Consider the following 20,149-nt stretch of genomic DNA (forward strand, 5'->3'; position numbering starts at 1 on the left):
TGCTTTCCTATGCTAGTTGATTCTTGTTCCCATAAGTTGTTTTCTCACAAAATCCCTATGCATAGGAAGTGGGTTAGGCTTAAATTTGCTAGTCATATGCTTCATGATGCTCTTTTTCATGTTTCAATTCTTATCTTATCTTTTATGCGAGCATCATTGAACTTATCATGCCTAGCTAAAAGGCATTAAAGAAAAGCGCTTGTTGGGAGACAACCCAACACTTTTATCTACTGTTTTTGTGTGTTAACATGATTATGCTACTTTAGTAATCATGTTTTATTGTTTTCGTTTCAATAAAGTGCCAAGTAAAGCCTTTGGGATCATGTTGGGTGATAGTTGATTTGATTTTGCTGAAAAACAGAAACTTTTGCACTCACAAAAATAACTCTCATTTTTAACAGAAGAGTGCTTTTGAGTTGATTCTTTTTGCATAAGATTAATATACAAATTGCTCACATGGTATTAATTTTTTCATAATTTTTGGAGTAGCAGAAGTATGGTTTGCTTGTTTCCTAGTTTCTATGACTTATATTGCTCAATATAAATTGTAGAAATGATATTCTACAGTAGGAATTGTGTGGAAACTATTATGAATCTTTTCTTTGACAGTACCAAAAGTGAAATGGTTTGCTCTTTATCATACTAACCTATCTCACAAGGTTCCGTTAAGTTTTGTGTGATTGAAGTTTTCAAGTTTTGGGTGAGATGTTGATATGAGGAGAATAAGGAGTGACAAGACCCTAAGCTTGGGGATGCCCAAGGAACCCCCAAGGTAATACTCAAGGAAGATCCAAGCAACTAAGCTTGGGGATGCCCAAGAAGGCATCCCCTCTTTCGTCTCCAACATTATCGGTAACCTCACTTGGAGCTATCTTTTCATTTGTCACATGGTATGAGTTTTACTTGGAGCGTCATTCTATTTCGTTAGGATTTGCTTGCTGATATTTAGAATAATGTTTTGCATCTTTTATTTCAAAAAAATGTCAAGTATGGTCTTTGCCATGCCTATTTTTAAAAGTCTACTTGTTGCTTTTTGAAAACAGAAATTTTACCGTTGTTGCCAAAATTCCCAAGAAAAGTCATAATGTGATAAAATGTTGAAACTTTTTGAAAACTAAGCTCTGATAGATTCTCTACAGTTTGGTAGATTTTCATAATCTTTGGAGTTTAAGAAGTATTGATACTCTTACATTCTTTACAGATTGTACTGTTTTGGCAGATTGCTGTTATGTTTGCATTGTTTGCATATGTTTGCTTGTTTAATGTTTCCATTTGAAGATAGGAATATTAAGTATCCAGAGGCATTTAGTGTCCAATGTTGAATAATAATTTTAGTAATTTGCTACAGTAGAGAATGATAAGGTTTTGCACTGATTTATACTAACTTATCTCACGAGTTCTTGTTGAGTTCTGTGTGGATGAAGTTTTTGATATTTAGGGAAACCGTGATATCAGAGGAATTAAGGAGACACAAAAGCTCAAGCTTGGGGATGCCCAAGGCGTCCCAAGCTAATATTCCAAGAAGTCTCAAGCATCTAAGCTTGGGGATGCCCCAGTAGGCATTCCACCTTTTTTTCTTCAACAATTATCGGTTAGTATCAGTTGAGCCTACATTTTTTCTTCTTCACATGATGTGTTCTATTCTTGGAATGTCATTTTGTTTTGTTTTCCTTGTTGTTTTAATAAAATACTTAGACCTGAAATTTTTTAAATAAAAGAGAGTCCTCAAATAGCTACTCATGTCTACTAGAACTACGTCGGTATTTCCCCAAAGAGGAAGGGATGATGCAGTATAGCGATGATAGGTATTTCCCTCAGTGATGAGACCAAGGTTAGCGAACCAGTAGGAGAACCTCCTCATACCACGTAAACAGCACCTACAACAACTAACAAATACTCACAAACCGACGTGTTAAAGGGGTTGTCAATCTCTTTTGGGTACGGCGCCTCAAGATAAGCAAATAACGTCAGGTAAAAGTGGTAGATAGGATAAATAGATCATGGAAAAAATAAATTGTAGCATATTTTTGTATTTTTGGTTTAGTAGATCTGGAAATAAAAAGCAAAGGAAAATATATCGCAAAGGCAAATATGATGAAAAGAGACCCGGGGGCCGTAGGTTTCACTAGCGGCTTCTCTCGAGAAAAATAGCAAACGGTGGGAAAACAATTAATGTTCGGGAATTGATAGAACTTCAAATAATCATCACGATATCCAGGCAATGATCATTATATAGGCATCATGTCCAAGATCAGTAGACTGACTCCTGCCTGCATCTACTACTATTACTCCACGCATCGACCGCTATCCAGCATGCATATAGTGTATTAAGTTCATGGAGAAACGGAGTAATGCAATAAGAACGATGACATGAGGTAGACAAGATCTGTTTATCTATTTGCTTAGATATAGATCCCATCTTGTTATCCTTAGTAGCAACGATACATACCTGTCGGCTCCCCTTCTGTCATTGGGATCAAGCATTGTAAGATCGAACCCACTACAAAGCACCTCTTCCCATTGCAAGATAAATAGATCAAGTTGGCCAAACAAAACCCAAATATCAGAGAAGAAATACGAGGCTATAAGCAATCATGCATATAAGAGATCAAAGAAGACTCAAATAACTTTCATGAATAAAAACATAGATCTGATCATAAACTCAAAGTTCATCGGATCCCAACAAAAGCACCGCAAAAGGCTTACATCATATGGATCTCCAAGAGACCATTGTATTGACAATCAATAGAGAGATAGGAAGCTATCTAGCTACTAACTACGGACCCGTAGGTCTACAAAGAACTACTCATGCATCATCGGAGAGGCACCAATGGAAGTGGTGAACCCCTCAGTGATGGTGTCTAGATTGGATCTGGTGGTTCTGGACTCTGCGGCGGCTGGATTTGATTTTCGTTGACTCCCCTAGGGTTTCTAGAATATTGGGGTATTTATAAAGCGAAGAGGCGGTTCAGGGGGCACCCGAGGTGGGCACAACCCACCAGGGCGCACCTGGGCCTCCTGTCACGCCCTGGTTGGTGCTGCTCCCCTCGAGCCACCCCCCTAGGTGCTTTCTTGGCCCACTAGATGTCTTTTGGCCCAACAAAAATCCTCCAGGAGTTTCGCTGCGTTTGGACTCCGTTTGATATTGATTTCCTGCGATGTAAAAAACATGCAGAAAACAGCAACTGACACTAGGCACTATGTCAATAGGTTAGTACCAAAAAATGATATAAAGTGACTATAAAATGATTGTAAAACATCCAAGAATGATAATATAAGAGCATGGAACAATAAAAAATTATATATACATTGGAGACATATCAGCATCCCCAAGCTTAATTCATGCTCGTCCTCGAGTAGGTAAATGATAAAAACCAAAAAAATTGATGTGAAATGCTGCCTAACGTGTTCATCACATTTCTTTTCTTTATAGCATGGACATATGGACATTTATATGATTCAAAGCAATAGTCTAGTTTTGACATGAAGACTTTAATACTCAAGTATACCAACAAGCAACCATGTCTTTCAAAATATCAACACTAAAGCAAGTTATCCCTGGCCCATTATGCTCAATCATTGATCCATTCATGAAATACTCTCGAATATTAGCTACACCCAATGCTCAAATACGATCATAGTGCCCCTTAGTTGGTGCTTTATAAGAGAAGATGGAGACTCAAATTCAAAATAAAAATTGCATAAGTAAAATAAAGGCCCTTCGCGGAGGTAAGTAGGGATTTGTAGAGGTGCTAGAGCTCAAAGCTTAAATTGAGAGATAAAAATATTTTTGAGAGGCATACTTTTCACACCAACGAAAACGACTTGGAGCATCCCAACACTTTCCATGCTAGATACATCATAGGCAATTCCCAAATAGAAAATAAAGTTTATTCCTTTTTCCACCATTACTTTCACTTTCCATGTCTAGCCAAATCCATGGTTGCCCTCCATACCAACACTTTCCAAGGAATTTATTATTTGACAACATAAAGTAAATTCATTTTTCATTTCGGGACTGGGCATCCCTAATACCTTTGTCATACTCTCGTGCAATGACAAGTGAATAAACACTCATCGTGAGAATAACACATCTAGCATGGAAAATATTGGTCACCCTTCACCGCCTCGCGAGCGGTAGAGCACACAAAAGAGACATTTATTTTAAAAATTAGAGATGGCACATGCAAATTTGCTTAGAACAGCATGGAAATACCGCATATAGGTAGGTATAGAGGACTCATATGGCAAATCTGGTTTAAAGGGTTTGGATGCACAAGTAGTGATCATACTTAGTGCAAAATGAAGGCTAGCAAAAAGATTGAGAAGCGACCAACCAAAAAGCGAAAAATCTCGTACCCAAGAATTAAGCATAAGTAACACCGAATAATGCACCATAAGTAGGATATAAATTTCATGCATAACTATTGATTTTCATGCTTGCATAGGGAATCACAAACCTTAACACCAATATTCTTACTAAAGCACAATTACTCATCAACATAACTCACATATCATATCATCATATCTAAAACCATTACTAAGAATAAAGTTTATTTTTTCCAATGATCTTCATGAAAGTTTTTATTATATCCTCCTTGGATATCTATCACTTTGGGACTATTTTCATATGTTGCTTTTGATAAGCTCCAAATTTAAGTGAAGATCATGAGCATAATTTTTCTTTCTCTCAAAATAATCTAAGTGAAGCAAGAGAGAATTTCTTAAAATTTTACTAACTCTCAAACAAATCTAAGTGAATCATGAGAGCATTTCTTCAAAAATAACAAAGCACACCGTGCTCAAAAAGATATAAGTGAAGCACTAGAGCAAATCCATGGCTCTAAAAATTTAAGTAAAGCATAGGAGCAAGCATAACATAATTTTGGCTCTCTCAAAAGGGTGTGTCCAGCAAGGATTCAACACTTAAAACACAAAGCAAAACAAGAAAAGACTCATATCATACAAGACGCTCCAAGCAAAACTCATATTATGTGATGAATAAAAATATAGTTTGAAGTAAAATATCGATGGTTGTTAGAAGGAAGCGGGGATGCCACTCGGGGGCATCTTCTTTGAATGTTATCTTGGGGTGCCTCGGGCATCCCCAATCTTAGCCCTTTGCTAATCCTTATTCCTTCATCCATCGTAAGATAACCCAAAACTTGAAAACTTCAATCACACAAAACTCAAACAAAACCTCTGTGAGATCCGTTAGTATAACAAAACAAACCACTACTATAAGTACTATTCAAAACCTACTATTATTTTGTTTTTGCATTATATCTTCTGTATTCCAACTTTTCTATGGCAAAAATTCATCAAAGAAAACCATAGAATCATCAAAACAAGCACACAATGCAAACAAAATAAAATCTGTCAAAAACAGAACAGTCTATAGCAATCTGCATATTTCGAATACTTATGTAACTCGAAAAAATAGAAATAAATTGGTGGACGTGAGGAATTTGTCTATTAATCTGATTCAAAAATAGTCAACTCAAAATCACGCTTCTGTTAAAAATTACAAATAATCTCGTGAGCGCAAAAGTTTCTGTTTTTCAGCAAGATCAGATCAACTTTCACCCAAGTCTTCCCAAAGGCCTTGCTTGGCACAAACACTAATTAAAACACAAAAAGCACAATCATAACAGTAGAATAATTGTGATAACACACAAGAACAGAAAGAAAAAAGCAAAAATAAACTTTATTCATTGGGTTGCCTCCCAACAAGCACTATCGTTTCACGCCCCTAGCTAGACATAACGCGTAGGATCTAAGTTTTGTCATCTTTGGTTCTAGATCCATAAGATGCCCTCATGGTTGATTCATATGGTGGCCTAATTCTTGTTCTAGGGAAGTGTTCCATTCCCTTTCTTAGTGGAAATTGAAATTTAATATTGCCTTCTTTCATATCAATCACAGCACCAATAGTACGCAAAAACGGTCTACCAAGAATAATAGGACAAGACGGATTGCAATTAATATCAAGAACAATAAAATCTATGGGCACATAATTCCTATTTGCAAGAATAAGAACATCATTAATTCTTCTCATGGGCTTTTTAATAGTAGAATCTGCCAAGCGCACATTTAAAGAACATTCTTCAATATTGGTGAGACCAAGCACATCACATAAAGATTTCGGAATTGTAGAAACACTAGCACCCAAGTCACACAAAGCAAAAGGCTCATAATTTTTAATCTTGACTTTGATAGTAGGTTCCCACTCATCATGCAATTTTCCAGGAATTGAAACTTCTAATTTCAACTTTTCTTCAAAAGCTTTCATCATGGCATCAACAATATGTTTAGTAAAAGCTTTATTTTGTTCATAAGCATGGGGTGAATTTATCATGGATTGCAAAAAGGAAATACAATCAACCAGAGAGCAACTATCACAATTAAAGTCTTTGTAATCCAAAATAGTGGGCACATCACTAGTTAAAGTCTTGACGTCTTCAAACACACTTTTATCAAAAATTTCAACAAGATTTTCACCCTCCGAATCATAGGGACGCCTTCTAACTAAAGTTGACTCTTCTCTAGTCCCTTTTTCATCAATCTAAAATTTATTAAACAAAGAATCAATTGAAGAAACACCAATCATTTTAAGATCTTCATCACTTTTATGCTAGTAATCACTAGAAAATGCTCTTTCTAAAAATTCTCTTTTAGCTCTAAGCATAGCGGTTCTTTTCTTACTTTCATCCATAGAGACATAAAGAGATTTAATTGATTCTTAAACTTTAGGAACAAAAAATTTCATCTTGAGAGTTTCTACATCATGAGAAATTCTATCAACGCTTCTAGACAAATCATCAATTTTATTAACCTTTTCTTCTATTCAAGTGTTGAAAGCCTTTTGTGTATTGATAAATTATTTAATATTGTTCTCAAGATCAAAGGTGTTTCTATTATTATTATTATAAGTAGGATTACCATATGAACTACCATAATTATTAGAGGAATTACTAGGAAAATGCCTAGGATTAAAATTACCTCTATAAGCATTGTTATTGAAATTGTTTCGCGAGACAAAATTCACATCTATGGCATCACTATTTTGCTCAATCAAAGTAGACAAAGGCACATCATTAAAATCAATAGGAGCACTTTTATTGGCAACCAACTTCATAAGAGCATCAACTTTTTAACTCAAAGAATTTATGTCTTCTACCGAATTGACTTTTTACTAGTAGGAGCTCTTTCGGTATGCCATTGTGAGTAATTTTCCATAATATTGTCTAGCAATTTAGTAGCTTCACCCAAAGTAATTTCCATAAAAGTACCCCCCACGCCGGAATCTAAAGATTACGAGAAACAAAATTCAATCCCGCATATATTTTTTGTATGATCATCCAAAGATTTAACCCATGAGTTGGGCAATTCCTTAGCATCAATTTCATCCTTTCCCAAGATTGTGCAACATGCTCATGTTCAAGTTGCTTGAAATTCATGATCTGGGTTCTAAGGGAATTAATTTTTGCGGGCAGAAAATACTTAGTGATAAAAGCATCCTTGCACTTGTTCCAAGAATCGATACTATTGTGAGGCAAAGAAGAAAACCAAATTTTTGCATGATCTCGCAAAGAAAACAGAAATAAATTCAACTTCACAATATCATTGTCCACATCTTTTTTCTTTTGCATATCACATAGTTCCACAAATGTGTTAAGATGGGACGCGACATCCTCATTAGGAGTACCGGCAAATTGATCTTTCATGACAAGATTTAGCAAAGCAGTATTAATATCACAAGACTCCGCACTAGTGGCGGGAGGAGCAATCGGAGTGCTAATGAAATCATTGTTGTCGGTATTTGAGAAATCACACAACTTGGTATTCTCTTGAGTCATGATGACTTCACAACAAGATTGCACTCAAAAACAGATCTGACGAGAAAACGGCGAACGAAAAGGAGGGCAAATAAAACGGCAAATTTTTGTGAAGTGAGGGAGAGGAAAACAAGAGGCAAATGGAAAATAATGTAAATTCTGAGGAGATGATATTTGTGATTAGGAACTTGGTTGATGTTGAAGATCCTCCCCGGCAACGGCGCCAGAAATTCCTTTTGATGTCTACTAGAACTACGTCGGTATTTCCCAAAGAGGAAGGGATGATGCAGTAAGTGACGGTAGGTATTTCCCTTAGTGATGAGATCAAGGTTATCGAACCAGTAGGAGAACCTCCTCACACCACGTAAATAGCACCTGCACACAAATAACAAATATTCGCAACTCGACGTGTTAAAGGGGTTGTCAATCCCTTTCGGGTACGACACCTCAAGATAGGTAAATAACGTGAGGTAAAAGTGGTAGATAGGATAAATAGATTGCGGAACAAATAAATTGCAGCAAGGTATTTTTGTATTTTTGGTTTAATAGATTTGAAAAATAAATGCAAAGGAAAATAGATCGCAAAGGAAAATATGATGAAAAGAGACCCGAGGGCCGTAGGTTTCACTAGTTGCTTCTCTCGAGAAAAATAGCAAACGGTGGGAAAACCATTACTGTTGGACAATTGATAGAACTTCAAATAATCATCACAATATCTAGGCAATGATCATTATATAGGCATCACGTACAAGATTAGTAGACTGACTCCTGCCTGCATCTACTACTATTACTCCACACATCGACCGCTATCCAGCATGCATCTAGTGTATTAAGTTCATGGAGAAACAGAGTAATGCAATAAGAATGATGACATGATGTAGACGAGATCCATTTATCTATTTTCTTAGATATAGATCCCATCTTGTTATCCTTAGTAGCAACGATACATACGTGTCGGTTCCCCTTCTGTCATTCGGATCAAGCACCATAAGATCTAACCCGCTACAAAGCACCTCTTCCCATTGCAAGATAAATAGATCAAGTTGTCCAAACAAAACCCAAATATCAAAGAAGAAATACGAGGCTATAAGCAATCATGCATATAAGAGATCAAAGAAGACTCAAATAACTTTCCTGCATAAAAACATAGATATGATCATAAACTCAAAGTTCATCGGATCCCTGCAAACACACTGCAAAAAGGCTTACATCATATGGATCTCCAAGAGACCATTGTATTGATAATCAATAGAGAGAGAGAGGAAGCCATCTAGCTACTAACTATGGACCCGTAGGTCTACAAAGAACTACTCACACATCATCGGAGAGGTACCAATGGAAGTGGTGAACCCCTCCGTGATGGTGGCCCTGTTTGGATACTCTAACTCAGATAGAGGTTAGAGTTAGATTCTAACCCTGAACTAACCCTGAACTAACTCTAACCAAAGAGGTGTTTGGATGGCAGGGTTAGATGGAGCACGGATACGGTGAGGTGCCTTCACGAGCGGTGCGAGAGGGAGGGAGGGAGAGGACAATAAGTTTCGAGGAAGTGGGGAAGGATATGCTGCAGGAAGAGCGAGAGAAAAATGTGTTTTTAATAGCCCCGAGAAGAACTAACCCGAATAAGCACCTCTTGGGTGGGTTAGATTTTTCGGATGAGTTAGATGCATCTAACCCAAACTAACCCTCCTATTTGGATACTTTTGGGTTAGTTGAGTCCAAACTAACCCAAACTAACTCTAACCCATGGATCCAAACAGGGCCGGTATCTAGATTGGATCTGGTGGTTCTGTACTCTACGGCGGTTGGAATTGATTTTCGTCGACTCCCCTAGGGTTTATGGAATATTGGGGTATTTATAGAGCAAAGAGGCGGTTCAGGGGGCACCCGAGGTGGGCACAACCCACCAGGGCGTGCCTGGGCCTCCTAGCGCACCCTGGTGGGTGCTGCTCCCCTCGAGCCACCCCCCAGGTGCTTTCTTGGCCCACCGGATGTCTTCTGGTCCCAAAAAATCCTCCTGGAGTTTCTCTGTGTTTGGACTCCGTTTGATATTGATTTTATGCGATGTAAAAAAGAAGCAAAAAAGCACAACTGGCACTGGGCACTATGTCAATAGGTCAGTACCAAAAAATGATATAAAATGATTGTAAAACATCCAAGAATGATAATATAATAGCATGGAACAATAACAAATTATAGATATGTTGGAGACGTATCAGCTACCCATTTACATAACTACTCACTTGATCTTCACCTATATCTTTTTGGAGTAGTTTGTCATTTACTCTCATGCTCCACTTATATCCTATGAGTAAATTGTTGAATGAATTGAATATCATCAAGTTGAAATTATATGTTCATATCATGCCTAGTGGTAGCTTCACATTGGGTTTAGAAAGTGAAATCTTTTGAAGCTTGAAAATCACAATATTGGTCAAACAAGCAATTCATGAATTATTAGTAGAAGGAAGAGAACTTTCACATGCAAATACACTATCCTGGAAATCCTTTGTGATTGTGAGCCCCTATCAAAATATTATATGCCAAAATTGTTAACGTTGGACAAGGAAGACAACGTAATGATTTATGTTTGTTCATATTCACATAGAAGTTATATTGTCATAGATCCTTCAACATGTGGTTCTTGCCCCCCATCTTTACTAGCCAAAAATTCTGCACCAAGTAGAGATACTACTTGTGCATCCAAAAAACCCTTAAACCCAAATCTTATTTTCAAGAGTCCACCATACCTACCTAAGGATTGAGCAAGATCCGTCAAGTAAGTTGTCATTGGTGCAATAAGGCAATAAAAATTGCTTCTTAAAGTGTAAGATCATTTAGTGTAAGAGAAAATTGAGCGTTGTACGAACTTGTGACGGCAAAGAATAAAAGTGACAGACTGCATAATAAAGGTTGCTATCATAAGGGGCAATATAACGTGACATTCTTTTTCACTAAGGGGTTGAACATACAAACAAATAAGTGCATGGCAACCTCTGCTTCCCTCTGCGAAGGGTCTATATTTTACTTTTCAGTATTTACTTTTATGCAAAGAGTCAAAGTTTTTCTCTTTGTTCCTTTTTCTTTTTCTTTTTTGGCAAGCATCATGTGGTGAGGAAAGATCTAGGCACATATATCCAGTTGGATATGGATAGCATGAGTTATTATTGTTGACATCACCCTTGAGGTGAATACGTTCGGAGGCAAAATTATAAGCCCCTATCTTTCTATGTGTCCGGTTGAAACGTTTTGCTCATGTGTATGCGGTGAGTGTTAGCAATCATAGAAGACTATATGATGGTTGAGTATGTGGAGCTCTTACTTAGACTCTGTTGAATAAGTTGAATTGCAATTGTTTGGTGACTAATAAAATAGGTTGTTGAGTTTCAAGAGAATTCATTATTTGAACCTTAACATGTGAATTGGTTGCTACTTGGTTATGATAAGTTTTATAAGAAAGAATTGTTGTTATGATGCTAGGAAAAGTGATTGAAATGGTCATTGATCAAACTTGTGCACTTTTCTAGCATTCACACTTCATAAATTATTTGTTTTATCATTTACCTACTCGAGGACGAGTAGGAATTAAGCTTGGGGATGCTGATACGTCTCCAACGTATCTACAATTTATGAAGTATTCATGCCATGTTCACAATAATTTTATATGTTTTTAGTATGATTTGCATGGAACTAATCCGGACTGACATTGTTTTTAGCAAAACTACCGCGGTGTTGTTTTTTGTGTAGAAATGAAAGTTCTCCAAATGAGCCGACACTTTTTGACGATTTTTTGGAACAAAAGAGACCCTCAATGCTTTGTGGGAGGGCCAGAAGAGCCACGAGGAGGGCACAACCCACCGGGGCGCGCCTGGGCCCTTGCCCATGCCTTGCTGTATCGTGCTCATCTCGAGGCCCATCTGGACGTGAGACCGACACTAAAAATTCCTATAAATAGAGAAACCATCAGAAATAACCCTAGATCAGAAGTTCCGCTGCCGCAAGTCCCTGTAGCCATGAAAAACCAATCGGGAGCCCGTTCCGGCACCCTGCTGGAGGGGGAGATCATCACCGGTGGCCATCTTCATCATCCCGGCGACCACCATGATGAGGAGGGAGTAGTCCACCCTCGGGGCCGAGGGTTTGTACCAGTAGCTATGTGTTTAATCTCTCTCTCTCTCGCGCGCGCGTGATCTTGAGATGTCACGATCTTGATGTATCATGGGCTTTGTTAACATAGATGAATCATATGATGTTTCTCCCCTCTCTACACATATTGTGATGAATTGAGTCTTTGCCCTTTGAAGTTTGTCTTGTCAGATTGAATGTTCAGATCTGAGAACACATGATATATGTCTTGCATATGAATACCCTTGGTGACAATGGGGTATTATTTTGATTCACTTGATATATGTTATGGCACTCAACTTGCGGATTCCTGAGGTGACTTAGGGGTAATCTATGCATAGGGGTTGATGCACGTTTTTATTATCTTTTCTCTGATAGAAACTTTGGGGTCTCCTTCTAGTTCTTTGTGTGGATTGAGTATTATGAATCTGAAATTGTTTGATACATATTGTATAATTAACTCATGGGTACTCACGGTGACATTGGGGTATCTAGGTGACATTAGAGTTGGTTGATATGCATCATATGGTGTTATTTTAGTAAGAACTCTTGATTAGATCGATCGGAAAGTATAGCTTGTTGTTATTTAGGTACGAACTCTAGGATAGGTTGATCGGAAAGAATAGCTTTGATGTGGTTTCATACCCTACAAACAATTTCTATCTTTTGTTCTCTGCTTATAGGAACTCAGGAGTGATTCTTTATTACACTTTGAGGGATAATCATATGATCCAACTATGTTAGCATTGTTGAGAGATTGCATTAGTGAAAGTATGCACTCTTGGCCTCATTTTCCATCATTGCAATATTGTTTGTGCTCCTTTTTACTATTTACTACCTTGCTTTTTTTATTGTTTGCACTACAAAAACTCATATCTACTATCCATACTACACTTTTATCACCATTTCTTCGCCCAACTAGTCCACCTATACAATTTGCCATTGTATTGGGTGTGTTGGGGACACAAGAGGTTTCTTGTATTTGATTGCAGGGTTGCTCTAGAGAGACTATCTTCATCGTACACCTCCCAGGATTGATAAACCTTAGGTCATCCACTTGAGGAAAAATTGCTAGTGTCCTACAAAACTCCATGTTTGGAGGCACAACACGTGTCTACAAGAATAAAGTTGCATAGTAGACATCATTGTCTTGGTGACACCCAAAAAGCTCTTGCTGCAAAAAAACACGACGCCGGCGCTGGTTGTCGGTGAAGAGCCCATTCAGCTTGGTCCACACAACACAGGCATCATAACCGTCCTGCACGACCGTCTGGAAGAGGTCCGGCGAGATGGTGAGGAAGAACCAGCGGATGATCGTGGTGTCGATGGTGGAACAATCATGGAACTCGGGGATGAGGCTGGAGTCGACGGTGCCATCGAGTGGGGCTTGCCCATTAATTAGATCACCTGAGTAAGACAAGAAAGACGAAAGCGATGGGTGCGTGGTCGATGAGATGATACTCCTGGAACACGAGGGAAAAATACGTCTTCCACGTGTAGTAGGAGGAGTCCGTCTGGGAGGGACGAACCGGTACCCACTCGAAGATGTTGAGATTGCGGATGTCGTTCATGTCAGGACGGTTGGCGTCGACGAACGGGTTGGAGTTAGTGGACGCGGAGGAGGTGACGGACGACATGACGGCTAGGGCGGCTCGGGGTGGCGCGAGGGTGTAGTGGGTTAGGGTTTGGGACGGGCGGCGGCTTCGGCGACGCAGGTGGCAGTAGCGGCTGGCGAGGCGGGAAGGCAGCGGCGGCTTCAGGCGAGTGAGCTGGCGAGCGGGCGGGCGATGCGGCTGGCGGGCAGGCGAGCTGGTGAGCGAGGCGGGCGGGCGATGCGGCTGGCGGGCGATGCGGGTTAGCGAACGGCGCGGGTGGACTAAGCGGGCGGCTGAGTAGCGATGGGAATCGGGCGCGGCTGGTAACTCGCGGCAGGGAGAAACGGCGGCCGAGCGGGGGAGCGCGAGGCGGTGGCTCGGCAGCGGCGACCGGCCCGGGAGGCGCGCAGGCGGCGGCGGCTGGGTGGCGGCGGCGGCGGAAGACTAGGGTTAGAACCCGGAAACTGATATCATGTATGATGTATGAATTCATCTCAAAGAGGTAAAACCCGACACGTATATATAATGTACACGAGGTGGGCTACGACCTCAACTATACAAAAAACTATAAAGTGGGCCCAATATACAGATATGCACAACATATATACTCAACAGGTTTCCTGGATAGTACTATTAAAACCGTCGTCGCGGTTGGGACGTGAACGGAAGAGAACAAATTCAGCTAGGATGTCACCACAAAATTCCTATGCGTAAGCAACCGGTCGCACAAGGTGTAATTTACTTTTTGCGCCTGGTTAGTAGTAGCGGATACAAGGTTTATTTTTGAAACAAAGGCAGAAGCTTTGCCTTTTTCATTAATTAAAAAAGGCTGGAGTCCAGTTACTTATTAAAAACCGGAGAAAAACCGATACAAACAGGCCCTAGTGCCCTAGCCTGCACAAAAACACGACGCAACCAGAGCCACGTCCACTCTTGCCAACATGGCAAACACAACAGAAGATGCCCAACACCAAGCCACACTGTAATCCTTGACATGTTTATCCCAAGATGTAACCGACAAAGGTGTAATCCTAGATACCCCGATGTCTATATAAGCTAAGGGGTTTAGATCGTAGAGGTAGATTCTTTCATATACGATCTCGAGGTAGATCAACTTGTACTTTGTACCCCATCCACAATCAATACAATACAAGTAGGACATAGGGTTTTACCTCTTTGAGAGGGCATGAGCCTGGTAAACACTGTGTCCCTTCTTCATCTATTACCATCATGCCAAGATCACCAACTTGAAACCCTCTACCCGAGATCTGACAGATTCGACTCTGTCACAATCCAATTTCACCCTCGAATCACACACTTATTTATCTTTTTGAGTAGTACACACCTTTATTTATGGGAGTGACTAGACTCATCTAGATGAGTTATAGTTTGGTATGATTCACCTTACCTTAGTTGACGTCCCCCATTGTGTTGTCTCAGCCTTATTTCAGTTTTTTTGAGACAATCCCTATTTCAGTTGTTTCTCTAACCACATAACCCCCTCATTGGCCCACTAGCTTTGTTTCGTGTTGTAAAATTATGCTTGGGCTTTGACGGGAGCTACTATCTGCCACGACATAGGAGGATTTCCGACTAGGCCAGCCCATGAAGCTAGCGTAGGGCTCCAAAAAAATTGACCCCGAGGGGTCGAACACCCGACCTCCCTCTTAACCATTCTTAATTTCGAAGCAGCGCAAAACCTTATGAACCAATACCAATGCAGATTTGAACGTTTTTGAAATTTTGAACACAAAACAATTTTTTGAAAGAAAAGAACGTGAATGCTTTATGAAATGCAAACACTTTTCAAAATAAATAAATTTAACTGACATTTTGGAAAAACACAATTTTTTTAAAAAATCACAAACAATTTCTGAAACGAGAATATTTTTGAAAATCCCCCAAAAAATATGAGAACATGATTTCTTTTCCAGAAAGGGACCCTTTTTTTAGATTCCAATTTTTTTTTAAACGCGAACAATTTTTGGAACGGGAACATTTTTTGAAAATTCTCAAACAAAATTTGGAAACATGAATATTTTTTGAAATTTGCGAACAGGGTTTGAAACGTGAGCATTTTTTGAAACACCCAAATAAAATTTGAAAATGCGAACAATTTTGGAAACTCCTGAACAAGTTTTGAAAACACAAACATTTTTTTAATTTGCAAACAATTTTTGATATGGAAACATTTTGAAATCCAAACAATTTTTGAAGCAGGAGCATTTTTTAAAACACCTGAACAAAATTTGAGAGCATGATTTTTTTTGAAATTCATGAAAAAATTGAAACTGGAATATTTTTTGAAACTCCCGAATGAAAAACACAAATATTTTTTGAAATTTCCAACTAATTTTTGAAATGGATTTTTTAAAATCTTGAATAATTTTTGATAAGTTGTGAAAATTCTGAACAAAAACATGATGAAAAAAAGGAAAAAATGAAAAATAAATAAAAATAATAACGAAATACAAAAAGGAAAAAATAGCACGGGGAGGGTAGAGGTGGGCTGGTTCCTCCCGGAGTAGGAAGCTTACCTCGGTTGGTGGCGAAAAAAGGAAAAAAATAGTATGGAGGCTCACCGGCGTGGCTCTCTATCGAGACAAGTTTGCTTAAGTGACATGTAGTTAATGAGGAGAGGGGTGTTTAGAGTAACATAACGTAACCCAAAGTAAAATGAGTCTACAATCTAATAAATGCAATCCTCTATTATCCTACTTTTTTTTTGCGGAAACTCTATTATCCTACTTCTATATTACTTTACATCATAAATGTAGTACTTCCTCCTGTCCTTTTTACTCCGTGTATTACATTTGTGTCAAGTTAAACATTGCAAAGTTTGACCAAATTTACAGTATAAAAATATCAATATCTACATTTCATAATGAATCCAAGAATATTGATTTGGCATTGTGAATGTTGGTAATTTTTTCTATATATGATTAAAATAGAGATATTTTAACTTTGGACAAAATTTATACGTAGATGACACTATTCTAATTTACTCTCCGCTATGATTAGCCTAACCGAACAAATAGCGACACAAGCCTACGGACAACAACACGAATCTCGACGGGGTCCAATCGGACGGTAATGGGCGTGAGACCATACTAAAACTCAGCTAGCACATCCGCTTATTTATCTATTTTACGTTTTGGAACACTGATAGATTCACGGAGGGGCCAAATCATGCGAATTTCCAGCACCAACAAACAAACTTGTACTACATCGATATGCTTCAAAAAAAAAACTTGTACTACATCGATCGCGAATTTCCCGCGAAAAAGAGATAAATAAAAAACCGATCGCAGTCTCTGCGCATTTCTAAATGCATAAGGTCGCCGTAGAAACGCTGCCGACCATATTAAGATATGCACACATATGACATCAACCGCTCGGTCAGTTGTCTCTTCTTCCGATGGTTGGCTTGTTGCTTGCTTCGTCTGTACGCAGCGGAATTCTTGCGCCAAGACTCACGAGGCATCCCCGCAAAGACGTCGGGATTCTCGAGAAATAGCGTGCCCATTGGCCAGTGAATTGCTAGTGAACAAGTCGGCAGGCGGTCAGAGGCACGGGAAGCCATGGCCGTGGATTGCTTCCACCGCGCGTACGCGCTGGCCATCGTCAACGCCGTCTGCATCGGCGGCACGGCCATGATCCTCTACGCGCTCGTCAACCTGGCGCGGAAGCCCGACCACAGCAGGGGCTCCATCATCGTGCTCACGGTCTTCCTCCTCTTCTGGGTCGGCGTCGGTGCCAGCGTGTACACGGCCTTCTGCGGGGTCCTCTTCCCGTGGTCCGCGCTACGCCGGTGCCTGGCCTCTGCTCACGGAGCGCTCCTGCATCACCTGCGCGGCGCGAGCCGGCTTCTCTGCCTGCCTTGCCGGTCCAGGCTACGGGGCCGGAGCGGCAGCAGCAGCGCCGTTGTCGGCGGCGCCCTGCCGCAGTTTCTGGACCAAATACAGCGGAGTCACATGCCCGCGCTTGCCCGGGAGCCGCCAGCGCATGGCGGCGCGCGGTTGGCGACTGCGTATGACGTCCTGGCGTACGAGCAGCCAGAGGGCGGCGGCGGCGCGTCGGAGTGTGCGGTCTGCCTCGTGGAGGTGGAGAAGGGGGATACGGTGAAGCGGCTGCCGGCGTGCCTGCACATGTTCCACCAGCAGTGCATCGACCCGTGGCTACACGAGCACTCCACGTGCCCGGTCTGCCGGTGCGTCGTCTTCGCGCCGTTGCCGGACCAAATGGTATGAGCGACACCGGCGATAAAAGACAGCTGAGCGCACAACTCAAACCCTTGTCCAGGTCTCCCGGGACGGGCGATGGCGGCGCATCTTGCGTCGTGGCCTTTTCTGAAGGCATCATCTTGAAGTCGTCTTCGGTTGCGGCTTCCGCCAATTCCTGCCGTGGGGATGCCGAGACGGCGAATCTGGATCAGATTGGTGCGACCTCTTGTTCGGCTCCAAGCGGAGATGCTTTGCTATTGGGTTTTGGTAGTGTGTGTTTTCCTGCTTGCTCAAGGGATTCTCGTGCCCCACCCTATGTTATGGACATATAGATGGGTTTCAACTTTCAACCTCCTTTTTAGAAAAAAGTGGTGTTGAGTTGCAAGAGCATGATCAGGCCTTGTATAATGGGAGATGCTTAGAAAGATGTTTAAAAAAAAGAGATGCTTAGAAAAATTAACTGAATTTTTCTGAAGCACCGGTGCCTATTTCTACAGGAGAGACGCTTAGTTAAGCGTCTATCATGTATAAATAAGCACCGATGCATAAAAAAAGCATGATTTATTTCTCTAAGCACCTCCCCTAAGCACCTCCCATTATACTAGAACTCAACGTAGGACCGATGCTTTTCTCCAGCAATTTCCTGCGCCCGAGTGAGGGTTGTTTAGTCGCTTGCACGGGTAAGCATCTAGTACAACAAGGGCTGTGTTGATGGTTGTCTATGTGAAAGTCAGAGTCGCTAGCTCGTGGAGGTGACCATGATGACTCTTGGGGACAATCTCAAAGATTGTACTCGTGTGGATAGCCATGTTGGCCGACTTGTCTTGTCTAGACTGTTGTAATGGTTTCGCTCGTTCAATCGAGCAACTTTACACCTTCTTTATTAATGAGATGAGACAAAAAAAATTCCTTTGTATCTAAATAAAAGTCCATACATTAGTGTTAATTATTACAAAATTATGCATGAAGGAGGGCGACCCTTGCTACCAACAAACCGTGCTACAAGCCGTTCGGGCGTAATTAGCAAGACAATGTGAGACCTTGTTTTGTTGCCTCAGGATCTTCACAGGTTTAAACTCTGCAGCATGTAGTTCTTGATCTCCCTGACCAATTGACCATTGGATAATTTGTCAAGTGAGGCATCAGTCATAGAAGAAAGAGCCACCACCGAGTCTGATTGTACTAAGATCAGAAGTTTAGACCTATCAATAGCCATAGACATTCCTATCTTAATAGCTTGAATTTCCGCCCCGAGAGCGTTGTTAAAGTAGAATAATAGTTGGCATGATGAAAAGATGATAGAGCCAAAGTTATCCCGTAGGATCATGCCTGCTCCCGCCGAGCCTTCTTCCGTTGAATAAGAACCAACCGCTGACAAGGCAAGCCAGTCAGGTGGTGGCGGCTGCCATGGTGTATCCGGTGGCATATCCTTGATCGGTACTGGATGCAATCTAGCAAGGTGTTTGATTAGAAAATGGGTAACACGAAAAGAAACATAACCACGGCACACCTGTAACGAAAATGAAGTGGGAAAAACTTAAATCAATGTGTTGCTTGGGGGTAAAGGTACGCAAATAAAATACCATTTTAGTCAAAACAACATTATATAGATATCTCAACTTTCAAGCATGATTTTACATCAATCCTAACAGTAGTACTAGAGGGAGTACATGGAATTTGTAGTCGAGGGGGCGTCATGTCAGAATACCAGGTGGTCTAGAACACAGAAAACATGGACACACGATATATCCAACTGTTACAAGCCTCCAAGATGGATGAAACCCTACTTCGTGCCTTGCCTTTTCTTTATATATGGAGAATATAGAGGATTAGAATGTTGAGGATGCTTGCTGAGTTAGGAAACTTGATGAGTTTTGATGATGGTCATGGTGATTTTGACAAGAACCTCCAAAAATCTTCTACGTGGTGTAGGCTAATCTAGGTGAAAGGAGGGGAACCCCTTTACGGTGACCATGGTGAAGGAAATATGCCCTAGAGGCAATAATAAAGTTATTATTTATTTCCTCATATCATGATAAATGTTTATTATTCATGCTAGAATTGTATTAACCGGAAACAATGATACATGTGTGAATACATAGACAAACATATAGTCACTAGTATGCCTCTACTTGACTAGCTCGTTTATCAAAGATGGTTATGTTTTCTAGCCATGGACAAAAGAGTTGTCATTTGATTAACGAGATCACATCATTAGGAGAATGATGTGATTGACATGACCCATTCCGTTAGCCTAGCACTTGATCGTTTAGTATGTTGCTATTGCTTTCTTCATGACTTATACATGTTCCTGTAACTATGAGATTATGCAACTCCCGTTTACCGGAGGAACACTTTGGGTGCTACC

General features: G+C 40.4%; 1 protein-coding gene across 1 annotated transcript; it reads left to right on the top strand.

The window, feature by feature from the left end:
• Nucleotides 1–16,903: 16,903 nt before the first annotated feature.
• On the top strand, nucleotides 16,904–18,110 carry LOC123094814 (E3 ubiquitin protein ligase RIE1-like). The gene has a single exon (XM_044516708.1). The coding sequence runs from the start codon at nucleotides 17,140–17,142 to the stop codon at nucleotides 17,806–17,808; it is 669 nt and encodes a 222-aa protein (XP_044372643.1). The 5' UTR covers nucleotides 16,904–17,139; the 3' UTR covers nucleotides 17,809–18,110.
• The last annotated feature ends 2,039 nt before the right edge of the window (nucleotides 18,111–20,149 follow it).

The sequence above is a fragment of the Triticum aestivum genome, chromosome 1B, assembly GCF_018294505.1.
Source record: "Triticum aestivum cultivar Chinese Spring chromosome 1B, IWGSC CS RefSeq v2.1, whole genome shotgun sequence".
Taxonomy (NCBI): Eukaryota; Viridiplantae; Streptophyta; class Magnoliopsida; order Poales; family Poaceae; genus Triticum; species Triticum aestivum.